Source organism: Ornithorhynchus anatinus, chromosome 7 (assembly GCF_004115215.2).
Source record: "Ornithorhynchus anatinus isolate Pmale09 chromosome 7, mOrnAna1.pri.v4, whole genome shotgun sequence".
Classification (NCBI taxonomy): domain Eukaryota; kingdom Metazoa; phylum Chordata; class Mammalia; order Monotremata; family Ornithorhynchidae; genus Ornithorhynchus; species Ornithorhynchus anatinus.
The window spans coordinates 68247360-68271889 of NC_041734.1; the positions used below are offsets into that span (position 1 = coordinate 68247360).

General features: G+C 56.7%; 1 protein-coding gene across 2 annotated transcripts in view; it reads left to right on the plus strand.

The window, feature by feature from the left end:
• The window catches only part of UHRF1BP1 (UHRF1 binding protein 1), a 57729-nt gene extending 33352 nt beyond the window's left edge, over window positions 1-24377 (plus strand). Inside the window, exons 9-22 of one of the 2 annotated variants that reach the window (XR_005660160.1) lie at window positions 307-393; window positions 2131-2307; window positions 3513-3673; window positions 4471-4612; window positions 6530-6723; window positions 8967-10387; window positions 12887-13080; window positions 14409-14563; window positions 14658-14808; window positions 16287-16552; window positions 17974-18082; window positions 18205-18302; window positions 20833-21783; window positions 22743-24377. Coding sequence is in view for 1 of the 2 variants with exons in the window: in XM_029068737.2 (XP_028924570.1) it covers window positions 307-393; window positions 2131-2307; window positions 3513-3673; window positions 4471-4612; window positions 6530-6723; window positions 8967-10387; window positions 12887-13080; window positions 14409-14563; window positions 14658-14808; window positions 16287-16552; window positions 17974-18082; window positions 18205-18302; window positions 20833-20958 (3281 nt within the window). In the remaining variant the exon portion in view is untranslated. Of the gene's footprint in view, window positions 1-306; window positions 394-2130; window positions 2308-3512; window positions 3674-4470; window positions 4613-6529; window positions 6724-8966; window positions 10388-12886; window positions 13081-14408; window positions 14564-14657; window positions 14809-16286; window positions 16553-17973; window positions 18083-18204; window positions 18303-20832 lie in introns of both variants that reach the window. The other variant, XM_029068737.2, reaches the window with a different exon arrangement.
• Window positions 24378-24530: the final 153 nt, after the last annotated feature.

Genomic DNA, 24530 nt, shown 5'->3' on the forward strand with positions numbered 1-24530 from the left:
TCATCTGGAAAATGGGTATTGAGACTGTGAGCCTCTCGTGGGACAGGGACTGTGTCCATCTCTATTTGTTTGTGTCCACCCCTACGCTCAGTACAGTGCCTGACACATAGTAAGTGCTTAACAGATACCATCCTTACTATTATTAGGATCAGGGCTCCCGTTCTCTCTGCCCCCTGCGAATCTCTCCTTTTACCGGCTTTGAACTCCGGGTCTTTTGAGACTGCCCTTGGGAGAACCTCAATTTTGGGCAGGCGGGGCTCGGGTAACATCACGGGTCGCAGCCGTCACCCTGCCTCTTCTCCCCAGGTGTCTCGGCGAACAGAGTGTCGGGTGGCGCCATGCAGCTCACCTTCCGGAAGATGGCATTTGACTACTATCCTTTCCACCGGGCAGGTAGGGGGTCGCCTCGGCGGGAGGGAGTGGGACGGGACCCCATCAGACCCCGCCGGAGACCCCGGAGGGATGGAGCCGAGTCTCTGGGCTCGGCCCTTGCCCGCCCGAGACGGTAGAAGAAGGGAGGTGGGCCACGTGTTTAGTTCCCACCCAGAGGGGAAGTTACATTTTTCCGGGCGTCGCGGTCGCGAAGCACCGCAACTCGGTGCCGGGAGACGTACGCCGGATAGAAAACTCTTACCTCGGAAGAGTTTACAGGGTCGTGGATCTTTCGAGAAGGTTCCTTTTGCTGTTAGGTGCAAGTTTCAGGGCAGGTGTTTCTGGCAAGGGCACAGAATGACTCGGGTCAAGGTTAGGCGTGAGGAGTTGCGGAGCCTGACGTGGAACTCTCGGCCTGTCAGGGTTTGATTCCTTACGTGGCAAGGCTAACTTTGAAAGGCTCTGGGTCTGACTCCCAGCTAGGGGTAACGTGACATTCAGGGAGCCTTGGGAGGACGGGGTGTGTGGGGGTGAAGCGACGGGATTAGCCTGGAAAGTCACACGAGACACCCACCAGGCAGCCAGGGGGTAACTTATACAGGCTGGCAGCGCTCTGACACGAGGAAGCATGGATCGATCAATCGATCGGTGCTATTTGCTGAGCACTTACTGCGTGCAGAGCACCGTACTAGGCGCTTGGGAGGGCCATCTGAATCCCCCGATTCGACTGTGAGCCCGTCACTGTGCAGGGATTGTCTCTATCTGTTGCCGAATTGTACATTCCGAGCGCTCAGTACAGTGCTCTGCACAAAGTAAGCGCTCAATAAATGCTATTGAATGAATGAACGAATGAGAGTGTAGTATAGCGCAGCTGGTAGACGTGTCCCCGGCTCATGAGTTTGAGTCTTGAGGAGTGGAGAAGTGGAGTATCAATCAGTCAATCAGTGGTAATTATTGAGCACTTTACTGTGTGCGGAGCACTGTACTAAGCGCTTTGGAGAGTACGGTATAGCAGAGGGGGTAGACACGTACGCTACCCACAAGGAGCTTACAGTCTAGAGGAGTGGAGTGGAGTAGAAGTGGAGTATCTATCAATCAATCAATCACTGGTATTTACTGAGCGCTTACCGTGTGAAGATCACTGTACTAAGTGCCCGGGAGAATAAAGTATAACAGAATTCCCTGCCCACGGTGGGTTTACAGTCTAGAGGGGGGATTAGAGTCAGTCAATCATATTTGTTGAGTGCTTACTGTGTGCAGAGTGCTGTACTAAGCGCTTGGGAAAGCACAATATAACAGACACATTCCCTGCCCACAACGAGCTTACAGTGATTCTTTTTATTTATTTTGATGGTATTGATGCCTGTCTACTTGTTTTGTTTTGTTGTCTGACTCCCCCTTCTTAACAGAGAGCCCGTTGTTGGGCAGGGACGGTCTCTATCTGTTGCCGAATTGTCCTTTTCGAGCGCTTAGTACAGTGCTCTGCACACAGTGAGCGCTCAGTAAACACGACTGCATGAATGAACCAACAGCAGCCACTAGCACCTGTGTTCTGGGCCTTGCCTCGGGAGAGGGGAATAACCGGGAATCTGGCCTAGACTGTAAGCTCGTCGTGGGCAGGGAATGCGTCTGTTTATTGCTCTGTCGTTCTTTCCCAAGCGCTTATTCAAGTGTTCCGCACCACAGTAAGCGCTCGCTAAATACGACTGAATGAATCCTGACCCGGGCCTGAAAGCTGCTCGTTGTTCTGTTGCGCAGGAGATAGCTGTAAGCACTGGGTGCGACACTGCGAAGCCATGGAGACTCGGGGCCAGTGGGCCCAGAAGCTGGTTCTGGACTTTCAGAAGCAGATGGAGAAGTGGAACGAGGAGGCGACAAGAACCCACCCCCCTGCTTGGCCCCCGGGGTTGGATTCCTCCTTCCCGAGAAAGCGAGGTACAGAGAACGATGCAAGCTCCCTTCACCTCAGGGGCTCTCCTCGATACTGCTACTGATGATAATGGTGGTGTTTGGTAAGCGCTTACTCTGTGCCAGGCACCGTACCGAGCGCTGGGATGGATACGGGGAAAATCGGGTTGGGTCCCTGTCCCACGTGGGACTCACAGTCTCCATCCCCATTTCACAGATGAGGTAACTGAGGCCCAAGGAGGTGAAGTGACTTGCCCGAGGTCACACAGCGGACAAGTGGCGGAGCCGAGATTGGAACCCTTGACCTTCCGACTCCCAGGCCCGGGCTCTGTCCACTATAGCATGCCGTTTCTACTGTCTGCAGGAGATTGCCTGGCTCCTTGGGGAGATTTCCCTGTAACTTAGTAAGCATAGTAAGCGCGTCAAGCACTGTTCTAAGCGCTTCTGTACAAGTGTAGAAGGTTGGACGCAGACCCTAATCATAATAATTGTGGAATTTGTTAAAACGCTTACTATTTGCTAGGTACCGTTCGGAGCTCTGAGGTAGGTGGAAGCTAATCAGGTTGGACACCGTCCCTGTCCCACATGGGGCTTCCCGTCTTCATCGCCATTTTACAGATGAGGGAACCGAGGCACAGAAAAGTCAAATGACATGCCCAAGGTCACCCGGCAAGAGTTGGGCAGCGTCGGGATTAGAATCCACGTCCTCTGCCCGGGCTCTTTCCACTGGGCCTTGGAGCTGCCCTTCAGCCCAGTGGAGGTCTAGTGGGTGGTGCCATTTTGCTTCATTCCCTGACCTAACCTACTCCATTGCTCCCCGGGATCAGGAGAGGAGGTTCCTCGGGAAGCAGCGTGGCTCAGCGGAAAGAGCCCGGGCTTGGGAGTCAGAGGTCGTGGGTTCCAATCCCGGCCCCGTCACTTATCAGCTGGATGCCCTTGGGCAAGTCACTTCACTTCTCTGGGCCTCAGTTACCTCGTCTGTAAAATAGGGCTGAAGCCTGTGAGCCCCACGTGGGACGACCTGATTACCGTGTATCTCCCCCAGCGCTTAGAACAGTGCCCGGCACAGAGTAAGCGCTTAACAAATACCAACATTATTATTATCATTACTTTCTTCCAGCAAGCTAGGGGGGAAGGGGATGGGGGTGGGTGGGTGTGTGTCCACTCCAAAGCGTCTGTTTCCTGAAATGTGGCTTTCTCTCTTCGTCCCTCCTGCCTTTTGTGTTTGGCAGACCCTCTCTCCAGCCCGCTGAGGAGTCCTCCAGAAAAGAGCCCTCCGCCAAGCCAGCCGGCGGCCCCGGCCCCCGGCCCCGGCCCGCTCCCACTCCCGGCGTGGAGCCGCCTTCGCTCCAGCGGCATAGTGGTGCGTGTCGACGACCTGGACATCCACCAGGTGAGTAACGGGAAGGGGGCTGGGATACGGCGTGGCCCGGCGGCAAGAGCTCGGGCTGGGGAGTCAGAGGTCGTGGGTTCTAATTCCGGCGCTGCCACTTGCCAGCTGTGTGACTTTGGGCAAGTCACTTCACTTCTCGGTGCCTCAGTTACTTCATCTGGAAAATGGGGATGAAGACCACGAGCCTCTTGTGGGACGACCTGATTACCCTGTACCTACCCTAGCGCTTAGGACAGTGTTTGTTACATACAAGTACCGTCATTATTATTATTATGGGGAGGAAGCTAGCGGTCGGCTAAAGCAGGCCCAGAGAAATCCAGATGGACTCTGGGAGGGAAAGTGTGCCAAACTGTACTTTCCAAGCACTCAGTACAGTGCTCCTCAGTACAGTGCTCTGCACACAGTAAGTGCTCAATAGATAAGATTGAATGAATGAGAAACTGAGGAAGACTTTAGGGATCCATGGTGTTTTCCTACAACAGCCTCCCTCACTCCTGGCTCTCCCCTGTAGACTTTACCTGGTTGTGGTCAGGGAACGTGTCTATTAGATTGTTATGTTGTACTCTCCCAAACGCTTAGTACACCGATCTGCACGCAATAAGCACTCAGTAAATGTGATTGATTGATTGATCGATTGAAATTCTTGGAGATTTTGGTCCCCGTTCCCCATCTGTTGAATTCTCAGGTCGGCTGAGCTGAGGGGTCGATTGACAACAGGGCCTGAGGGATGGCAAACGGGGCCCCTTCCAAGCACGCTCTCCTCCGAGCCTCCGACTAACGGGCTCTCGGTCTCTTAGGTGTCTACAGCCGGTCAGTCCACCAGGAAGCCCGCCACCCTCCTCTCCTGCAGCCGAAAACTCCACAACCTTCCTCCCCAGGTCTCTGCGATCCACATCGAGTTCACGGAGTATTATTTTCCAGATAATCAGGAATTTCCAGGTAAGCGGGGCAGAGGCCGTTGGGGGCCTCACAAACCCTGCCCTCTGAGCTTCGAGGGTCTGGCGGTCCCAAGTGGCATCCCGTTTCACCCCCACGGCCCTGGCTACGACTCTCCTGGAGGGCCGGATCTCCATCTCAATCCGCCTCAACCTCTCGGTTGCCTTCGACACTGTCGACCGCCCCCGGGAACGTTATCCACCCTCGGCTTCACTGACACCGTCCTCTCCTGGTTCTCCTCCTGTATCTCTCTGGCTGCTCATTCTCAGGCTCTTTCACGGGCTCCTCCTCTGCCTCCCACCCCCTAACTGTGTGGGTCCCTCAAGGTTCAGTTCTAGCTCCCCGTCTCTTCTCCATCTACACCCACTCCTTTGGAGAACTCCATCGCTCACACGGCTTCAACTACCTCCTCTATATGGGGATGATTCCCAAATCTACATCTCCAGCCCTGATCTCCGTCTCTCTCTCCAGTCTCGCCTTTCCTCCTGCCTTCAAGACATCTCTAAGCCCGTCAATGGGCAGGGATTGTCTCTGTCTGTTGCCGAATTGTCCATTCCAAGCGCTTAGTACAGTGCTCTGCACGTAGTAAGCGCCCAATAAATACTATTGAATGAATCTCTACTTGGCTGTCCTCCTGTCACCTCAAACTTACCTTGTCTAAAACAGAACTCCTTATCTTCCCACCCAAACCCTGTCCTCCCCTAGACTTTCCCGTCACTGTAGATGGCACCACCATCCTTCCTCTCTCACAAGCCCTTAACCTTGGCATTATCCTTGACTCCTCTCTCTCATTCAATCCACCGATTCGGTCCATCATTAAATCCTGTCCGTTCAACCTTCGCAACATTGCTAAAATCCGCCCTTTCCTCCGCGTTCAAACTGCCTCCACGTTAATCCAACCACTTATCCTCGCCCACCTTGATGACTGTAGCAGCCTCCTGGCCGACCTCCCAGCCTCCTGTCTCTTCCCACTGGACAGACACACCTCACTCCCATACTTCACTCTGCTGCCCGGATTATTTTTCTACAAAAAAGTTCAGCCCGGTTACCCCACTCCAGTGGTTACCCATCCACCTCCACATCAAACAGAAACTCCTCCTCGACGGCTTTAAATCACTCGATCTTGCCCCGTCCTACCCCACCTCGCTACTCTCCTACTTCAGCCCAGCCCCCACACTTTGCTCAACCAACACCGACCTCCTCGCTGTACCTCCATCTTGTCTATCTGGCCGCTGACCTTTCGCCCACGTCCCGCCTCCGGCCTGGAAAGTCTTCCCTCTGTCATATCCGACTAGACGGGATGGAGAGTAAATGCTTGGATGTAGGAGGGAGAGAACACGGAGGTGGGAGGGGAGGTGTCTGTTGATGAAAGGCCTTAAACCCATGCACAGGAGACTTTGTTTGAATGGTGGTGGCTGGGAGGAAGGGGGGTGGTACTTGGAAACCTGTTCATTGTTTTAAGCCGACAAATGACCAAGTTATTCTTGAAGGGGTTGTTTGGAGGCTTCAAAGACTTATTGAAGACACCTCTCCTCCAAGAGGCCTTCCCTGACTAAGCCCTCTTCTCCCACTCCCCTCTGCGTCGCCCTGGCTTGCTCCCTTCATTCATCCCCCCATCCCAGCCCCTCGGCGCTCACGGATGTATCCGTAATTTATTTATTTATATTAACGCGTGTCTCCCCCTCTAGACTGTGAGCTCACTGTGGGCAGGGAATATAGCACTGTTATATTGGACTCTCACAAGCACACAGTGAGTGCTCAATAAATACGATCGATTGATTGATCGTATGGGTGATTGTGCTGTGGGAGGCCTGGGAGGGTCCAGCTGCCTGGCCCGGTGACCGGGGTGACCGTAAGCAGCTCTGCTCGGCCCCTCTCCTCCTGCTCTGAACTCACCGTCTTTTCTTTCCCCCTTTCTAGTTCCCTGCCCCAACCTGTACGTGCAGCTGAACGGCCTAACCTTCACCCTGCACCCCATCAGCCTCCTCTGGGGGAACCTCTTCTCCTTGGACCTCTACCGCAGCCTGAGGCATTTCAAAGCCATTTACAAGCTGGAGGACTCAAGCCAGCAGGATGAGCATCTTGACACCCGATTGGATGCTTTCCAGGTGAAGGTAAGAAGGGATCGGGTCATCGATCAGTGGTATTTATTGCGCGCTGGTGTGGTGCAGTGTAATAATAATAATTATAACTCGTTAAATGCTTATTATGTGCCAAGCACCGTTCTAAGTGCTGGGATAGATGCAGGTTAAGTCCCCGTCCCACATGGGGCTCACCCTCTTATTCCGCATTTTACAGATGAGGCAACTGAGGCCCAGAGAAGTGAAGTGACTTGCCCAAGTCATACAGCGGATAAGTGGCGGAGCCGGGATTAGAACCCAGATACTTCTGACTGGCTGCCTCTGACTCCCAGGCCTGTGCTCTATCCACCAAGCCACGCTGCTTCTCAGACTCCTGTGCTAAACACTTTGGAGAGGACGATGTAACGGAGAAGGAGTGTGGCCTAGTGAGCACGGGCCTGGGAGGCAGAAGGCCGTGGGTTCTAATCCACGTGGGTTGTGCTCTTGATGCCTGTCTACTTGTTTTGTTTTGTGATCTGTCTCCCCCTTCTAGACTGTGAGCCTGTTTTGGGGTAGGGATTGTCTCCATCTGTTGCCGAATTGTACTTTCCAAGCGCTTAATACAGTGCTCTGCACACAGTAAGTGCTTAATAAATACAGTTGAATAAATAAATGAACCAATAATCCCAGCTCTGCCATTTGTCTGCCGGTTGACCTTGGGCAAGTCACCCCACTTCTCTGTGCCTCAGTTCCCTCATCTGTAAAATGTGGGTGAAGACTGTGAGCCCCAGGTGGGGTGTGGACGGTGTCCACCCTGATTAACTTGTATCTTCCCCAGCGTGTAGTACAGTCCCTGGCACCCAGTAAGACTGTGAGCTCACTATGGGCAGGGAACGTGTCTGTTGTTGTTTTGTACTTTCCCAAGCACTCAGTACAGTGCTCTGCACACAGTAAGCACTCAGTAAATACGATCGAATGAAGTCCTGAACAAATACCATTAAAAAAAGCCACAGTCTTTGCCCACAATGAGCTTTGAGTCAAGTGGTGGCATTTTAGCCACCACGTCCTGCGCTTAGTACAGTGCCTGGCACGTAGTAAGCACTTAATAAACACGATAATCATGTGTTTCCCCTCTTGCCAGGCATCGAGGGTTCAGCTTCTTCTGCCTGTTGAAAAGCAACCAAGTTTTTGAAGGACGGAAAGAAATCTCCTACTTTCACTCATTCAGTCATATTTATTGAGTGCTTACTGTGTGCAGAGCACTGCACTCAGCGCTTGGGAGAGTACAGTACAAAAACAGACACATTCCCCTGCCCAAAACGAGTTACAGTCTGGGCGGGGAGGCAGACATTAATATAAAAAAATAAAATTTCAGATATGGACATAAGTGCCGTGGGGCTGGGGCGGGGGAAGAACAGAGGGAACAAGTTAGGGTGACACAGAAGGGAGTGAAAGAAGGGCGGGGGGGGGTGGACTCTTAGTCAGGGAAGACCTCCTGGAGGAGATGTGCCTCCAGTTAGACTTTAAAGGAGGGGAGAGTAACCGTCCGGCAGATTTGAGGAGGGAGGACTGTCCAGGCCAGAGGCAGGATGTGGGCGAGGGGTCGGCGGCGACATCGAGGCACGGTGAGAAGGTTGGCATTAGAGGAGCGAAGTGAGTGGGCTGGGTTGGAGTAGGAGAGTAGCGAGGTGAGGTAGGAAGCAGCAAGGTACCGGACTGCTTTAAAGCCAACGGTGAGGAGTTTGATGTGGAGGTGGATGGGCAACCACTGGAGTTTTTAAGGAATGGGGTGACGTGTCTTGAATGTTTTTGTAGAAAAGCGATCCAGGCAGCAGAGTGAACTGAGGACTGTGAGCCCGTCATTGGGCAGGGACGGTCTCTATCTGTTGCCGAATTGTACATTCCAAGCGCTTAGTACAGTGCTCTGCATATAGAAAGCGCTCGATAAATACTATTGAATGAATGAATGACTGGAGTGGGGAGAGGCAGGAGGCAGGGAGGTCAGCAAGGAGGCTGATGCGGGAATCCAGGCGGGAGAGGATGAGTGACTGTATTAATATGGTAGCAATTTGGATGGAGAGGAGAGCGCAGATTTTAGCGATGTTGTGAAGGTGGTCTTTCTCTCTTTCCTCTTTTTCTTTCCTCTCTCTCCTTTTTCTTCTTTCCTCTTTCTCTCCTGTTTCCTTCCTCCCGTCCTTCCTTCCTCCCGTCCTCCCGTCCCCCGTCCTTCCTTCCGTCCTCTCCCCACCCACCGCATGGCTAGTCGGCACACTGTTTCCCTCCGTCTGTCCCCGCAGGTGAGCATCCCTTTAGAGAAGAGAGACCAAGCCGGGCCCCAGCGTCCCCAGGCCCTGGCCATCTCCGCCTCCGCCATGACGGCCACCAACACCCGCCACGCCCCACACTGTAGCCACCTGGATCTCCAGAACCTCTTCCGCCGTTTCGCGGCTGCCGAGTTCTTCCACCCCACCTACGCCCGCTTCCCCAAGGCGGCGGGCGGCTTCGGCCTCCTTCACCCGCTCTTCCTGCACCACGCCTTCCAGGTGGACCTCCCGGCCCAGCGGCCCCTCCCCCTCCCCCCCGCGAGGCCCGCGGCCTCCCAAGACTTGTGGTCGGTCCGCTTCGCCCAGGTCTCCCTGGATTTCGAGGGGACGGAGAGCTGCCGGGGCCGACCCGTCAACTTCGTGGCTCCGTTCCCCCTGTCCGTGTGGGCCTGTCTGCCCACCCGCTGGGACCGGGCCCGGCGGCGGCCTCCGCCGGCCTCGGAGGGGAGGATGAAGCCCTCGGCCAGCTTGGGCAGCCGGGTGCGGGCCCCCGCCTCGGCCCGAGAACCCGGGCCCCGTCAGAGGTCGAAGACCGAGTGGGACCTGAAGAGCCTCTCGGGACCTCCGGAGGGCCGGGGCGGGCTGGGGGAAGGGGACGGCGAGGCGGACGCCGGGGGCGCCGGGGGGGAGGCGGAACGTGCCGCGGACGTCCACGTGCTGGTGCACTCCCCGGCTCCGGTGCGGGGGCACCTGGACCACTACCAGTACCTGGCCCTGCTCCGCCTGAAGGAGGCCCTGCAGAGCCTGCAGGACCAGCTGGCCCAGGACACCCAGGCCATGACGGGGGCCCCCCCGCAGGCCCACTCGGCCTGCCTGGGGTTCTTGTTTCCCAGCGCCGAGGTGGCCCTGCTCATGCCCCCGACCCCCGAGCCCGGCTCCGCGGACTCGGAGACCACCAGCCTCGTCGACTCGGAGTTCTCCCCTTCGGAGGACCGCGACCCCAAGTCCGACGTCTCCTCGGACAGGGGCCTGGGCGGCAGCCCCGTGAGACACCTGGAGGACAGCGGCGTCGAGAACCCCGACCCCTCGCCGGGGAAGCCGCCGTCCCCCGAGAAGAACGGACTGCCCCGGGGGGTCTCGACCCGGCCGGAGGGCGGGGGGCGGGGCGGGGAGGCCCCCGGGGCGGAGCTGAAGAGGCCCAACGGAGGCCGGCCCCCCAGCCCAGCCGCTGGCAGGGAGCGAGTCCCGAACGGCCGGGCGGAGCCCGGTCCCTACAAGAACCTCGAGGCGGAACTGCCCGGCGCCCTGCACATCAAGGACGCGACTAAGGAGGCCTTCCACGCCACCGTGGACCTGACCAAGGAGGCGGTGTCGCTGACCAAGGACGCCTTCAGCCTGAGCAGGGATCGGATGACCTCCACCGTGCAGAAGATGCTGTCGCTGCCTCCGGCCAAGTGAGCGACTCCTCCCCCGACCCGCTGGAGCCCTTCTTGGCCCCAAGTCGGGGAACCCGACCCAGCCGTGGCTCGCCCCGCTCTGACCCCGATCTGTCGAAGCGGAGCCCGAGAACCGGGGAGCCGCGCGGCCTAGTGGAAAGAGCCCGGGCCCGAGAGTCAGAGGATCCGGGTTCGGAGCCCGGCTCTGCCCCTTGCCGGCTCGGTGACCTCGGGCAAGTCATTTCGCTCCTCCGGGCCTCGCTTTCCTCACCTGTAAAATGGGGATTCAGTGCCTGTTCTCACTCTTACGTAGACTGTGAGCCCCGTGTGGGACAGGGTCTGGATCTGACTTGATTAACTTGTGTCTCTCCAGTGCTTAAAGCAGAGTAGGTGTTTGAGAAATACCGTAATAACTGTAATGGTAATAATTGCCGAGGGGTCTGGATCTGCCCAGAAGCGGAGATAGAGGGAGAAACAGCATGACCTGGTGGAAGAGCACGGGCCTGGGAGCCAGAGGACCGGGGTTCTGATCCTGGCTCCACTTGTCGGCTCTGTGACCTTGGGCAGGTCACTTAACTGCTCTGCGCTTCACTTAACTCACCTATAGAATGGGGATTTGTCGGTGACCCCCTAGTGAGACGGGGATTGTGTCCAACCCAATTATCTTGTGCCTACCTCAGCGCCTAGTGCGGTACCTGGCCCAAAATAAGCACTTGACAAATAGCCATAAAAGATGCATTTGGATTTCACACAGATCAATCGGTGGGATTTATTCAGCTCTTATTATGTGCAGAAGCAGAGATAAAGAGAGAAACAGCATGACCTAGTGGAAGAGCACGGGCCTGGGAGCCGGAGGACCTAAGTTCTGATCCTGGCTCCGCCACTTGTCTGCTCTGTGACCTTGGGCAAGTCACTTAACCTCTCTGCGCTTCACTTACCTCACCTATAGAATGGGGATTTGTCTGTGACCCCCTAGTGGGACGGATTGTGTCCAACCTAATCATCTTGTACCTACCTCAGCTCCTAGTGCGGTACCCGGCCCAAAATAAGCATTTGACAAATAGCCATAAAAGATGCGTTTGGATTTCACGTCGATCAATCGGTGGGATTTATTCAGCTCTCACTATGTGCAGGGTACTGTGCTAAGCTCTTGGAGAATGCAGTATTACAGTTGGTAGTCATGTTCCCCGCCCACCACGAGCTCCCAGTCTTGAGGGGTGCACGTGGTACCTGGGTCCGTGTGTGGTTGTGATTGCCCGGAAGTTGCGGCGGTCCACTGGGACGAGGACACGTGGGCCAAAAGCCAGCAATCTCCCCCCCCGACCTCCTGTCCTCCACCCCGGCTGGAAGAGGAGAGAGTGGGGAACTGAGGAGAGGCTCGGGCGTGGATCGATTTAGGACCAGTAGGAATGCCCCTCTCCGGGGGACCAGTCCAGTCCCTCTATAATAATAATCATACCAATAATAGTCGTGGGGTATTTGTTAAGCGCTTTCTGTGTGCCAGACACTCTACTAAGCACTGGGGAGGATACAAGCCATTCGGGTCGGTCCCAGGCCCTGTCCCACATGGGGCTCACAGTCTCCATCCCCATTTTACAAATGAGGTAACCGAGGCCAGAGAAGTGAAGTGACTTCCCCAAGGTCACCCAGCAGACAAGTGGTAGAGCTGGGAATTAGACCCCAGGTCCTTCTGACTCCCGGGCCCGGGCTCCATCCGTCAGGCCGCGCTGTTTCGCTACTGCTTCTTTACCATCCGCGGTCTTGCCTTATCGTCAAACGTGAGATGCAGGAGCGCCTCTGGACGTCTTTGTTACTTCACGGTGGATCTGGTTTCTGAGGGGGCGGTGGAGGCCACCCTGAGCTTTCGCTGGGACACGGTTTGGGCAGATCCTCACCCGAAAGGGCATCGGAACGCCTCAGTGGGATAATACGGTAGTATTCATACCGATAGGATGGGCCCCAGAGATCCCCGCCAAAGTCTCAGTGGCCTCCGCTGGGGATCGGTTTCAAGGGGTGATGTTGATCCCGGGGGATGGGGAGTTGAGGAGGCAGGGAGGCTGGCGGACGGGAACTCTGACGGCTCTGGGAAGTAGGAAAAGAAGGACTCGGAACCGGGGAAACGAAACGGTAGTAAATGATGTTTTGGGGGTTTTTTAATGGTGTTTGTTAAGCGCTAACTATGTGCCAGGCACCATATTAAGCGCTGGGGTAGGTACGAGCTAATCAGGTTGGACACAGTCCACGTCCCTCGTGGGGCTCGGTCTTCATCCCCACTTTACAGATGAGAGGCCCAGAGAAGTGAAGTGACTTGCCCACGGTCATCCAGCGGACAAATGGCAGAGGCGGGATAAGAATGCAGGTCCTTCTGACTCCCAGGCCCGTGTTCTATCCGCTAGGCCACGCTACTTCAATGTTGTTCCCAAAAGAGCCCAATATTGGCTGCTCCGATGTCGTTCGCAGCCAGTAGAGCCCAGGGCCACGTGGGGAACCGGGGCAGAACGTCTCTTCTTTTGGCAGGGACCCTTTGGCCAAGGTGGAAGAGGGAGCCGTGGCCCCGGCGATCGGAGGATCTGCCCGCCGCTTTTTGTCCATGAAGAGGACCGTGTCCCAGCAGTCCTTCGACGGGGTCTCCCAGGACGGCAGTGGCCTCGAAGACCAGATATCAGTGGACAGCGATGGCAGCGACGGCTTTGTCATGCTCCTGGATGCGGGTAATCCGGTCTAGGGGAATGAGAGATGGTAGAGCGAGAGACGGGGAGGGAGAGGCAGGGAGATGCAGAAGGGGGACAGGGAGAGAGAAGGCAGAAGGGGACGGGGGAAAGGAGAGAAGGGAGGCTGAAAGGGAAAGGGAGGAAGGGAGGGAGAGGGACAGAGGGGGAGAAGGAGGAGGAAAGGGAAGAGGGAGGGAGGGAGAGGCAGAGGGGGGTGGAAAGGGAGAGAGAGGGAGGGGATAGGAGGAGTAAGGGAGAGGAGGGGGATTTTATTTATTATTTTTTTATCTATTTACATTAGTGTCTGTCTCCCCCTTTAGACAGTGAGCTTCTCTGGGGCAGGAATGTGTCTGTCTGTTGTCATATTGTTCTCTACCAAGCGCATAATACAGTGCTTTGCACACAGTAAGAGCTCAATAAATACGATCGAATGAATGAATGGGACAGAAGGGGAGGAGGGGGGAGGGAGAGACAGAGGCGGAGAGGGAGGAAGACAGAGGGAGAGATTGACTGGAGCCCTTCAGAGGCCTTCAAAAAACGTGGCATTGTTCTGCCTGAATTTAGTCTCTTTTCCCCTGTCCTCCATTAGCACTGCCGAGGCACCTACGGGGGTGCTGCTGGTTCCGTAGGCCACTTAGAGAAGTCCCAGCCGCCCACAGAGACGACTGAACAGGCAGGAAATGTGCCGGGGACCTCTAGGGACAAGGCCCAGGCTGCCTTCTGGCCAGAGCGACCCCGAGCCGGCCCTGGTTGCTGCCCCAGTCCTGGGCCTCCGCTGGGATCGGGCGAAAACTCAGCACTGCCCGGGCGCCCCGATGGGCCTCACCGATACCCTGCACGGCTTCAGGAACCCAGTTTCTGACTTCAGCCTGTCAGGATTGGGAGAGCGGGAATATCTCAAAGCTAAACGCCGACGAGGTCAATTTGGCTGGTGTCGACCCTCTCCGTGGTCTTGCGGGGTCCAGATGGAATCTAGTGTGGGTCCCCTCTTTTTCGTGATATTTGTTAAGCGCTTACTCTGTGCCAGGCTCTCTACCAAGTGCTGGGATAGATCCAGGCTAATCAGGTTGGACACAGTCCCTGTCGCCGCATGGGGCTCCCAATCTTAATCCCCGTTTTCCAGATGAGGGAACTAAGAAGTGAAGTGACTTCCCCGAGGTCACGCAGCAGACGGGCGGCGGAGCCGGGATGAGAACCCGGGTCCTTCTGACGTCCAGGCCCGTGCTCTATCCACCAGGCCACGCTGCTTCTCACTCCCGCTCTCTCCCAGTGACCTCAGGCGCCGCCCTTACGGACTGGATTTCTCGCCTTTTCTCTCCCGTTGGCAGAGTCTGGGCTGGAGTCCCTTCCCTCGGGGATCCTCCCTCAGACCGCGGACGACTCCAGTAGCCGAGGGAGCCCCGGGGCGGACGGTGAGGCCCGAGGGTCGCCCGCAGTCAACAGCTTGGCCTCGTGCGGCAGAGGGGACTCCGCCCTTCAGCTGGTCAGTATCGCTCTCTCTCTCTCGGCTGTCTTCTGCGGAGCGCCGGCTGGGCCTGGGGGCCGGGAGCGCTCAGGCCACCACCCTTCCTCGGCAGGTGTCGGGGCTGGTGTTGAGGGTGACCGGAGTGTCCTGTGGGATCGAAGCCCAAGGCGAGGACCTGGCTGTGGCCCTGCAGGCCGAGGAGCTGGCTCTCGAGCAACCAGGCAATGTGGGACTGTGGCAGTTTCTGCGGCGAGAAGGCCCAGGTGAGGCTCAGGGAGCACCGAGGACGGGATTCGTCGGCAGCGGCCGTTAATTAGCCCCACACCCTCCCCGCCCGGTGGGTTCTGGCCCCTTTTTTATGGGTATCCGTTAAGCGCTTACTCTGTACCAGGCCTTGTACTAAGCGCGGGGGGAGATACAAGCGGATCGGGTTGGGCACAGTCCCTGTCCCATGTGGGGCTCAGTGGCTTAATCCCCCCTCTTACAGATGAGGGAACTGAGGCACAGAAGTGAAGCGACTCGCCCCGGGTCCCCCAGCAGACAAGCGGCGGAGCCGGGATTAGAACCCAGCTAATCCTTCGGTCTCCCAGGCCCGTGCTCCGCCCACTAGGCCGTGCTGCCTCTGACCTCATCTAACCGAATCCGGGGCCCTGCTTAGCTTTTCAGCAGCCGATGCCGGAAGGACCCCCGCCAACGCGGGACCGTCCCGACGGTGGCTTGCTCCGTCCCCTGCTTCGCCCCCTCCCCAAAATCGGGCTTCGCCTTCTCTCTCCCCCACCCCCACGATCCACCTTCAACGGCAGAACTGCCTGCCATCCACTTCCGGGGACCGTTCTCCCTCCTTCAACCGAGGGCCGTCAAAGCACGTTCACCTAGCGAGCGACAACCTAGCCTCTGTGGCAGGCGCAGAAGGAGGATGTGGCTTTCGGTGACCGTTTTAGCAAGTGAATGTTGCTTCCCGGGGATCTTCCCCGGACTCCCCCGAAAGGGAAAGTCGCTTCCTGTTCTGCGGCCGTGACTCGTCGCCGCTGTCCTCGCTAACTGGCTCGGCGCCCTTCCTGGAGCGAGAAAACCCCCGTGGTTGTCTCCCCGTGCAGATCGAGCTGCTGGAAGTAAAGCTCCTGGGTTTCCAGAGCTGAGTTTTGATTGCCTGGACCCACCAGGGGGCACCCCACAAATACTCTAGGTACTTAATAATAATAATAATAATAATAATAATAATATTAATGGTATTTGTAGTATGTGATAAGCGCTTCCTATGTGCCCGGCACTGTATTAAGCGTTGCCCAGTTACAGGCAATTTGAGTCGGACACCATCCCTGTCCCACGTGGGGCTCACAGTCTCAATCCCCCTTTCACAGATGAGGTAAATGAGGCCCAAGGAAGTGAAGCGACTTGACCACGTCCACACAGCAGACAATAATAATAATAATGATGGTATTTGTTAAGCGCTTAATATGTGCAAAGCACTCTTCAAAGCGCTGGGGGGATACAGGGTGATCAGGTTGTCCCACGTGGGGCTCCCAGTCTTCATCCCCCTTTTACAGACGAGGGAACTGAGGCCCAGAGAAGTGAAGTGACTGACGAGTGGCGGAGCCGGGATTAGAAGCCATGACCTTTTGACTCCTGGGCCCGGGCTCCCTCCACCACGCCGTGCCGCTTCCCCACCTGACTAAGCCGTAGCCCACTGGGTTTGCAACAAGGTCGGCTGCCTCCTGAGCCCCTCCCGTCTTCCCCGCAGGCGACGGAAGCCCGGCGAGAGACCCGGACTCGGAGGGCTCCGAGACCCAACCGTCGGTGTCCCTGCGATTCGAGGTGGGGTCCGGAGCCTCCCTCCGCTCTCCCCTGGCCGCCCGGAACGGCTTCTTACACTTGCTCCTCTGCGGCTGTGACGTGGAGCTGCTCACCTCGGTACTCAATGGGCTGGGGCCCTTCCTGGAAGACGAAGAGCTCCCCGTCGTCATCCCCATGCAGATTGAGTTGCTGGATGCCCGGGTCACCCTGAAGGTGAGGAGGTCGCCATTCTCAGAGCCCTAAACGCTAGGTTGATTCTAACAGCCCAAATATCTGTAATGTATTTAGATACCTGTAATTTACTTATATTAATGTCCGTTTGCCCCTCTAGAATGTAAGCTCGTGGGCAGGGCATAATAATAATAATGATGGTATTTGTTAAGCGCTTACTATGTGCCAAGCACCGTTCTAAGCTAAAGGGGAGATACAAGGGAATCAGGTTGTCCCACATGGGGCTCATAGTCTTAGTCCCCATTTTACAGATGAGGGAACTGAGGCACAGAGAAGTCAAGTGTCCGATTATTGTTATGTCATCCTGTGCCAATCGCTTACCAGAGTGCTCTGCACACAGTACAGGCTCAGTAAATTCATTTGAACGAATGAATAGACAAATCAGTATCCCAGGCCATCGGTTGGCAATAAACTTTGGATTTTCTCCATCCGAAGCGGTGCACCGGAGCTCAGCTGCTAAGACAGGCAGATTTTCCAGAAAGAATAGACAAATCAGTATCCAAAGCCATCGGTTGGCGATAAACTTTGGATTTTCTCCATCCGAGGCGGCGCACCAGAGCTCAGATGCTAAGACAGGCAGATTTTCCAAGGGTGCACTGGCAGTAAACTTGATTTTCTCGATCTACGGCGGCGCACCGGAACTCAGATGCTAAGGCGGGCAAGTGCTCCGAGGACTATTCCAGGTGCCCGTTGTGCTCCGATTAGGAAATACACCCTAAAGGAAGGACAGAATTGCTGGGGCGGGGAGAGATCTGCCCTGCAACGGAGGCTGACGAAGAGGCCGGGAGGTTGAATGTGGCAGGGAAGGGCTAGGAGTGAGAGAGTCCTGACTGAGATGTTGGGAGAGCCGGATCCTAGCCCGGCCTCTGCCATTGACCTGGAGATTCGGGGGCCGGTCACTTAGCCACCTCACTGGCTCCGTTTCCCGCCGGGACGGAGAAGGATAACAATAATAATCATCGCGATGTCTGTTGAGTACTTACTACGTGCTAAGCACTGCATTGAGCCCTGGGGCAGATGTGAAAATCAGGTCGGATACCGCTCCCGTCCCACACGGGGCTCACGGTCTAAAGGAAAGGGAGAACAGGTATTTCATCCCCATTTTACGGAGGAGGGAGCCGAGGCACAGAGAAGCAAAGTGACTTGCCCGGGGTCCCACAGCAGGCAGGGGGCAGGGCTGGAATTGGAACCCAGGGCCCCCGAATCCCAGGCCTGTGCTCTGGCCACTAGGCCACCCTGCTTCTGAAGAGAACAGTTCCTGCTCCTCGCCTCCTCCCAGAGTGTGGTGCGGAGAACGCGAATTATCAGAGGCGGTCTGAACCCCGAGGAAAAAAGAAGCCGTGAAAATCTAAGGAATCGTTCCCCTTCCCCAACGAACCGGCGTGCTCTCTTGGCGTTTTCAGGACGACAGCCCCCCGATTTATCCCACATCCCCGGGACCCGTCCCCATCACCCTGGCTGTGGAGCACATCGTGGTGGAGCGAGACGACGAAGGGGTATTCCACCTAGACGGTGAGTGAAACCGAGGCCCTTCCTGTTGCCCTTCCGCTCCTCCTTCCCCGGGGGCGGGGGAGTGGTCGAGGGCTCCGAGAACCACCAAGGAATTTCCCGGCTGAATCCTTGCTGTTTTCCAGCCGCCGCCAAGGCCGGGCCTTCGGCAGAGAGGCGTCGGTGCCGAGACCCCGGAGAACAGACGGCCCAGACATCTGCGGGCGTGGATTGCAGGCTTCAGGTAGGTGACCCTTCGAAGGGTAGGTGCTGACCGCCTGAACCGGTCATTCAGTGGTATTTACTGAGCGCTTGCCATGTGTAGAGCACTGTACTAGGCCCTTGGGAGATGAAACAGAGTTAGCAGAGACATTCCCTGCCCATAGTGAGCTGACTAGAGGGTGGGCAAGGAGGGAGACTTCTGTGCTGCTCTCACTAGTTCCTTCCTTCCTTCATTCATTCAGTAGTATTTATTGAGCGCTTACTGTGTGCAGAGCACTGTACTAAGCACTCGGAATGTACAATTTGGCAACGGATAGAGACAATCCCTGCCCAATGACAGGCTCACGGTCTAAACGGTGGAGACAGACGGCAAAGCAAAACGGAACGAAACAAGACATCATCATCAAGATAAATAGAATCAAGGAGGTATACACCTCATTAACAAAATAAATAGGGTAATAAATAGTATATTCATCCTCCCATCCCTACAGCACATATGTGTTTATCAGAAAATTCATTCATTCCATTGTATTTATTGAGCACTTACTGTGTGCAGAGCACCCTACTAAGCGCTTGGAATGTACAGTTCGGCAACAGATATTTATTTATGTATTCATTTATATTAATGTCTGTCTCCCCCCTAGACTGTGAGTTGGCCGTGGGCCGGGAATGTGTCTGTTGTTGTCTTGTCCTCTCCCAAGAGCTTAGTAGAGTGCGTCGCACACAGTAAGCGCTCAATAAATACGATCGAATGAATGAGACTCAGCCAAGGGCCGTTCTGGGAAGGCTGCTGTCTTCTGCAGGGCAGGGCAGTGTGCGGGTCTAAATTCGTCCTCCTCCCCCCTTCTGGAGAAAGCCACCGCCGAGGGATCGATTCCAACAAACTCCGCCCGTCGGCCCGGTCCCCAGGGGTGGGAGGCGACCCGAGAACACCGTTGGTTTCGTCCACGAAACTGCCGTAGCGCAGCGTTCCCGGCCCCGCGACTCTGGGGTGAGCGTCGCTTCGGCGTCAACGGCTGAGGGGAGGGGGTCGTCTCGGGGCCGGCCGCGAGGCCAGTGGAGTCGCTCTGCGGTAGCGGCGATGGTCCGCCCAGAGCCGTCCACACTGTCTCGCCCAGCGCCCCGCCTGCCCCGGGCCCGGCGGCCCACGCTCAGCTGGCGGGGAGAACGGCCGCGGCTCGGGGTCACGGAACACCCCACGTTGGCGGGAAGCAACGTTGGTGGACGCGTGCGGGTCCTCACACCCGTTCCCTAAACCATCTTTCAGTACGACGCTCGGGGTGACGCAGTACTGGTTGGGGGCGCTTTCCTTTAATCACGACAAAAACCCACAAGAAATATAAAATAAAACAATATACATACACGTATAAGTATGTATGTATGTGTGTGTGCATATATATACATGCACATATATATGCATGCGTGTGTGTGACTGGTTGTTCTATATACATTAAAATGATATATAATAACGATGGCATTTGTTAAACGCTTACTATGTGCCAAGCAGTATATTATATTACAGATTATAATACAGAGGTGCTACACACCTATAATATATACATGTATATATACAAACATATATAGATATAGTATATCTCAATCAGTCATATTTTTGAGCACTTACTGTGTGCAGGGCACTATACTTGGGAGAGCACAACACAACAATATAACACACATTCCCTGCCCACAATGAGCTTACATTCTAGAGGGAGATATCTATCTATTTATATGTATCTCTCTATATATGATATGATATATGATATGGTGCACCCGTTCCCAGCCCACCAGCGTAGCTCCGCTCTATCCAGGCGTACAGAGGAGAAACGTAGATATTCCGTGAGAAGCAGCGCGGCTCAGCGGAAAGAGCCCGGGCCTGGGAGTCAGAAGGACCTGGGTTCTAATCCCTGCTCCGCCACTTGTCTGCTGTGTGGCCCTGGGCGAGTCGCTCTGCTTTTCTGTGCCTCGGTTACCTCATCTGTATATTAGGGATTAACGGTATTGACGCCTGACTACTTGTTTTGTTTTGCGGTCCGTCTCCCCAGCTTAGACTGCGAGCCCGTTTGGGGGCAGGGATGGTCTCTATCTGTTGCCGAATCGTCCGTTCCAGGCGCTTAGTACAGTGCTCTGCATATAGTAAAAGCTCAATAAATACAAGTGAATGAATGAGTGAAAGGGACTAAGACCGTGAGCCTCACGTGGGACAGGGACCGTGTCCAAGCCGATTAATAACTTGTATCTACCCCTCTGTAGAACAGTGCTCGGCACACAGTAAGGGCTTGACAAGTACCGTAATTATTATTATATTGTACTCTCATTCATTCATTCAACAGTATTTATTGAGCGCTTACTGGACTAGGCGCTTGGAAGGTCCTCTCCCAAGCACACAGTAAGCACTCAGTGAATACCACTGAGGGACGGGAGAGGGATTTCCCCGGCCCGTGTCTCTTTCAAGGGTCCGCAGCTCCCGGCAGTTCCGAGAGGGTCGGGCGGGAGGGAGGGCGGGCCGAGAGGCAAAGGCCATCTACCTTCCGTTTGCGGCGGTTTCTTCGCAGGCCGGGGAACCACCGACCCTGCGGGCAGAGCTGGAAGCCACGAAGCGCGCATTAGCTGCTGCCAACCAGGACAAGGAGAAGCTGCTGCAGGAAGTCAGGAAGTATAACCCCCTCTTCCAGCTCTGACAGGGGTGACGGCGGGAGCGCTGGCCAGCGGCCCACGGGGAAGGACGGAGCACCGGTAGCGGGCCCCGTCGGACGCCCCGATAGCCCGGCCTCTCGGCGAGAGACACCAGATCCGACCCCTCCAGGGTGTGCTCCCTGCCGAGCTCTCCCAGCTCTGAGGGCCTCGGGGTGGAGCCGTCCAGGACCGGGCACGCGGGCGCTTTTCCTTTTCCTCCTCGACCCGTTGGCAGCGTTTTCTACCCCCAAGGCCCCGACCGCCGTGGGGCTACCTTCCCACCCTTCCCTCCGGTCTCACTGCAGAAACAGCTCTTCCCTTTTCACTCGAGTGGGTGCGGGGAACGTCCCCCTCCTTCCCGCACCCTTGTTTTCCTCCCCGGAGAGATCTGCCAAAGAGCACGTGACCCAGAGTTTCCCCAAGCGGAGCTGGCAACTGAGCGGGCAGAACTACCCGGGAAGCGCTACCACAGGGAGGGGGGTGTAGAGGTACTGGAAGGAGGGGCTCGGGAGGCCCTTCGGGGAAAGGGGAGGTGGGGAAGGGAGCCCGCCCCTGCCTCGCCTCTCCGAGGAGGGCGGCCGAGTTGGGTCCGAACAACGGCTTCCTCGGGAAGGCCGAGACCGCCCGCTTTTCCGTTAGATTCGGGAAGATGGAGGGCCGCGCCTGGGTACCCTAGCGCCGGAGGAGTCAACGGGGAGGCGGTGGCCGCCCAGCAGCGCCCTCCCTCTCTAGTGTCAGACGCAGTTTTGCGTTTTCAGTCGCAACAAGATCGACCAGAGCATTCCGGGGGTCCGATGTGACCGAAGTGTAGAGGATGGAGGAAGGGCGAGGTGGGTGACTCGGTTGGCTCCCGCTCCCGGCCTTCCCGGAATCCTGACCCTCCCCCACAATCTCATCCTGGCATCCTCATCGCCGCCACTCCGCCCCCCTCCCTCCCCACACCCCCTCGTCCTGCTCCTCCTCCTCCCGGGCACTCGTCTCTTTTTCCGGTCCCCGTCCCTCGGCTCGCCCAACTCTTGGAAGGCCGGATCCTCGGTTTTGGTCTGTCAACTCCGATAAAGGCGTCACGGTCACCCTAGCCTCTTTATGTTACTATTTGGACTAGGTCCAAACCCCCTCCCCCCCCCCCCCCCCCGGCCCCCGGCCGTGGTCTACAAAGACCGGGCCTTACTCCCAACCTCGGGGAGTAGAAAGGAAAGTCAACCTAGGAGGCCTCTGATGGCCGGGCGTCCTCTTCCCAATTCTGAGGAATTTTCATTCCTGGGGTTTTCCTCACCTTTCTCCTCCGAGGAAGCAATAGGAGGAGAATACCTGGAGCCCGAAACTGTCCCGGCGGGGAGAAAAGCGCCCTGGCCGCATCAACCCCTTGATGACCAGGCCGTAGCCCCGCTCTACCACCTTTCCCACTGCCGCTCGGGGCCGGAGGGGCCTCACCGCTTCCGACCACGTGGCGGTCGATCCCCCCGCCCCGGAGTCTGGCTCCTCTGGACTCTGGCGGCTGCCACCTTCTCTTGAGACCCTCTTCTGGGCGAGATCTGACCCTTGATCTGGGCGTAGGCGAGGTCTAGATCCCTTTCCTCCCCTCCCAAAGAGCTCTGCCGAAAAATCTTTTGAGTAGAATCGCCGTCTTCCCTGACTTCTCCGGCTCCCCGGACGAGGGGAGAAAGAAGGCTCTTTGCGTTGGAGAAACAGGAAGGGCCGGCCAGAAACCTGGCCAGATAGGAGGTGGACGGAGAAAACAGCCACGTCCGCCTTTCGGCCCGCTTCCTCCCCTTCCTTTTCCCGCTAGGGGTTGGGGAACTCTGCCTCGGAGCCACACGACCCCAGAGGTGAGAAATGCCAGCATCTAAGAAGGACTGACCCGAATCCAGCCTCAAAGTTCCTCAGCCACGGTGCCCGAGCCCTGCACTTTACTATCGCCACGGTCTGGAATTTGGGACTCTTTTGGGGATTTGCGGCGACCTCCCCGGCTCACTCTGCGACGAACGAGAGGCCACCCTCCCCAGAGCTAACGGTACGGATATTTTTCTCCCACTCCTAACGCTGTGAAGATCTGAATTCTCCTCGCCGTGATGAACTTACTCTCGCCAGGCTGCTCGGTTAGACGCTGCCGGAGCGGGAGGGGATCAGCGCGCGAGTGACTTCCGGTGTCGTTTCCAGCTCCGCACGAGACTTCCCGTGAGCCTCACCCCTCTATACGGTGGGGGTGTTTCGGCTCCAGAGTCGGGGGTGGTTTCTGTTAAGTGTCTCGAGAGGGTTTGCGATCGGATGCCCCCGGGGGCATCCAGGGGGAACTAAACGGAAGAGGGAAGCCTGGAGTGAGTTCGGGGTGAAGACGAGGGAACGTATGCGTTGAGGCGGCAGGGGAGCTTCTTCTGATGCCCAAGTTAAATGCGGCCACGTTCTGCCTTTCCCCCACAGGGCAGGGGCCAGAGCCAGATACCGGGTAGAGGTAACGCCCCCTGCTTGCCCTCTGTCGGTCACCTTGGTGGGAATTAGAGGGCTGAGCCCCCTGGTGCTAACTACCGTCCTGCTTTCAGAGGGGCAGGGCCAGGGGAGAGGCTCCTTTTCTGCCTCTTGGGAAATGAAGCCCCACAGGGTGTCCCCCGGATGGTCGGGGAAGGGTGGAGGACTCCGTCTTTGCGTGCCGTCTCCTCCTCACACCTCGCAGGGCCGGGAGTGGCCCAGGATTGCCTCACTGCCCCCGAAGGGGCGGAACGCCGGAGAAAGGGGAGTCCATCTGTCCTCTGGGCCCGGCCCTTTCGGACTCCGCCTTGCGACGTCATGCGTTTTCCTAACCCGGGAGAGATCTGGCGTTCTCCCCTCCTGGCTTACTTAGTTCCCGGAAGCTTTAGAGGAGAGGGAGGGGGGCACGGCCCTGCCGAGGAACGTTTCCGGGACGGTGGCTACCCGTTTCTACAGTACGTGGGTCTAGCCAGGACTTTGAGGCCAACAGCTTTGTCCCTCTCTCCTGAAGAGGTGAGAACAAAGAGGTTGTGACGAGCACTCCGAACCAGGCTCTCAACGGCGAAGGGAGCGTAAATCAATGTCCCTCCAACCCCCTTGTCCGCCGGCTCTCGGGGTTAGAACGCCGGTGGGAAGTCAGGGGAACAACTCTGGGTGGTGGATTGGGACCGGGCAGGGACAACTGATCCTGACCTTCTCCCGCCCCTCCGTCAAGGACACTAAGCACTAGAGGGGAAACTCCCCGCGGGTGGTGCCCGTTGGACCGATGAGCCCGAAACCCGCCCATCGCCACGCCATTCTTCTTGTCTACTACGAAGGCAGGGTGGAAGACACCTCCCCGGATGGAATCCTCGTCGGGGTTGAGGTTTTTAAAGGTTGCACTATCTGTCCCACTACTGTTACTGGTTCTGTGAACCTCCTGGAAAATGGTAAATTAAATCTACCGAGTGACACCAAATGCAGGTCTGGCTGTGGGTAATGTTAAAGTTCTTCCGTCCTCCTTTAAGAGTCAGGGCGGTTTAACCACGGAAAGCCACCGGGCTCCGCTTCTGGCTCCGCACCCCGCGGGGCCGGTGGGAGACGGCCTCATCCGCGAGCGGCAAGGGACCGG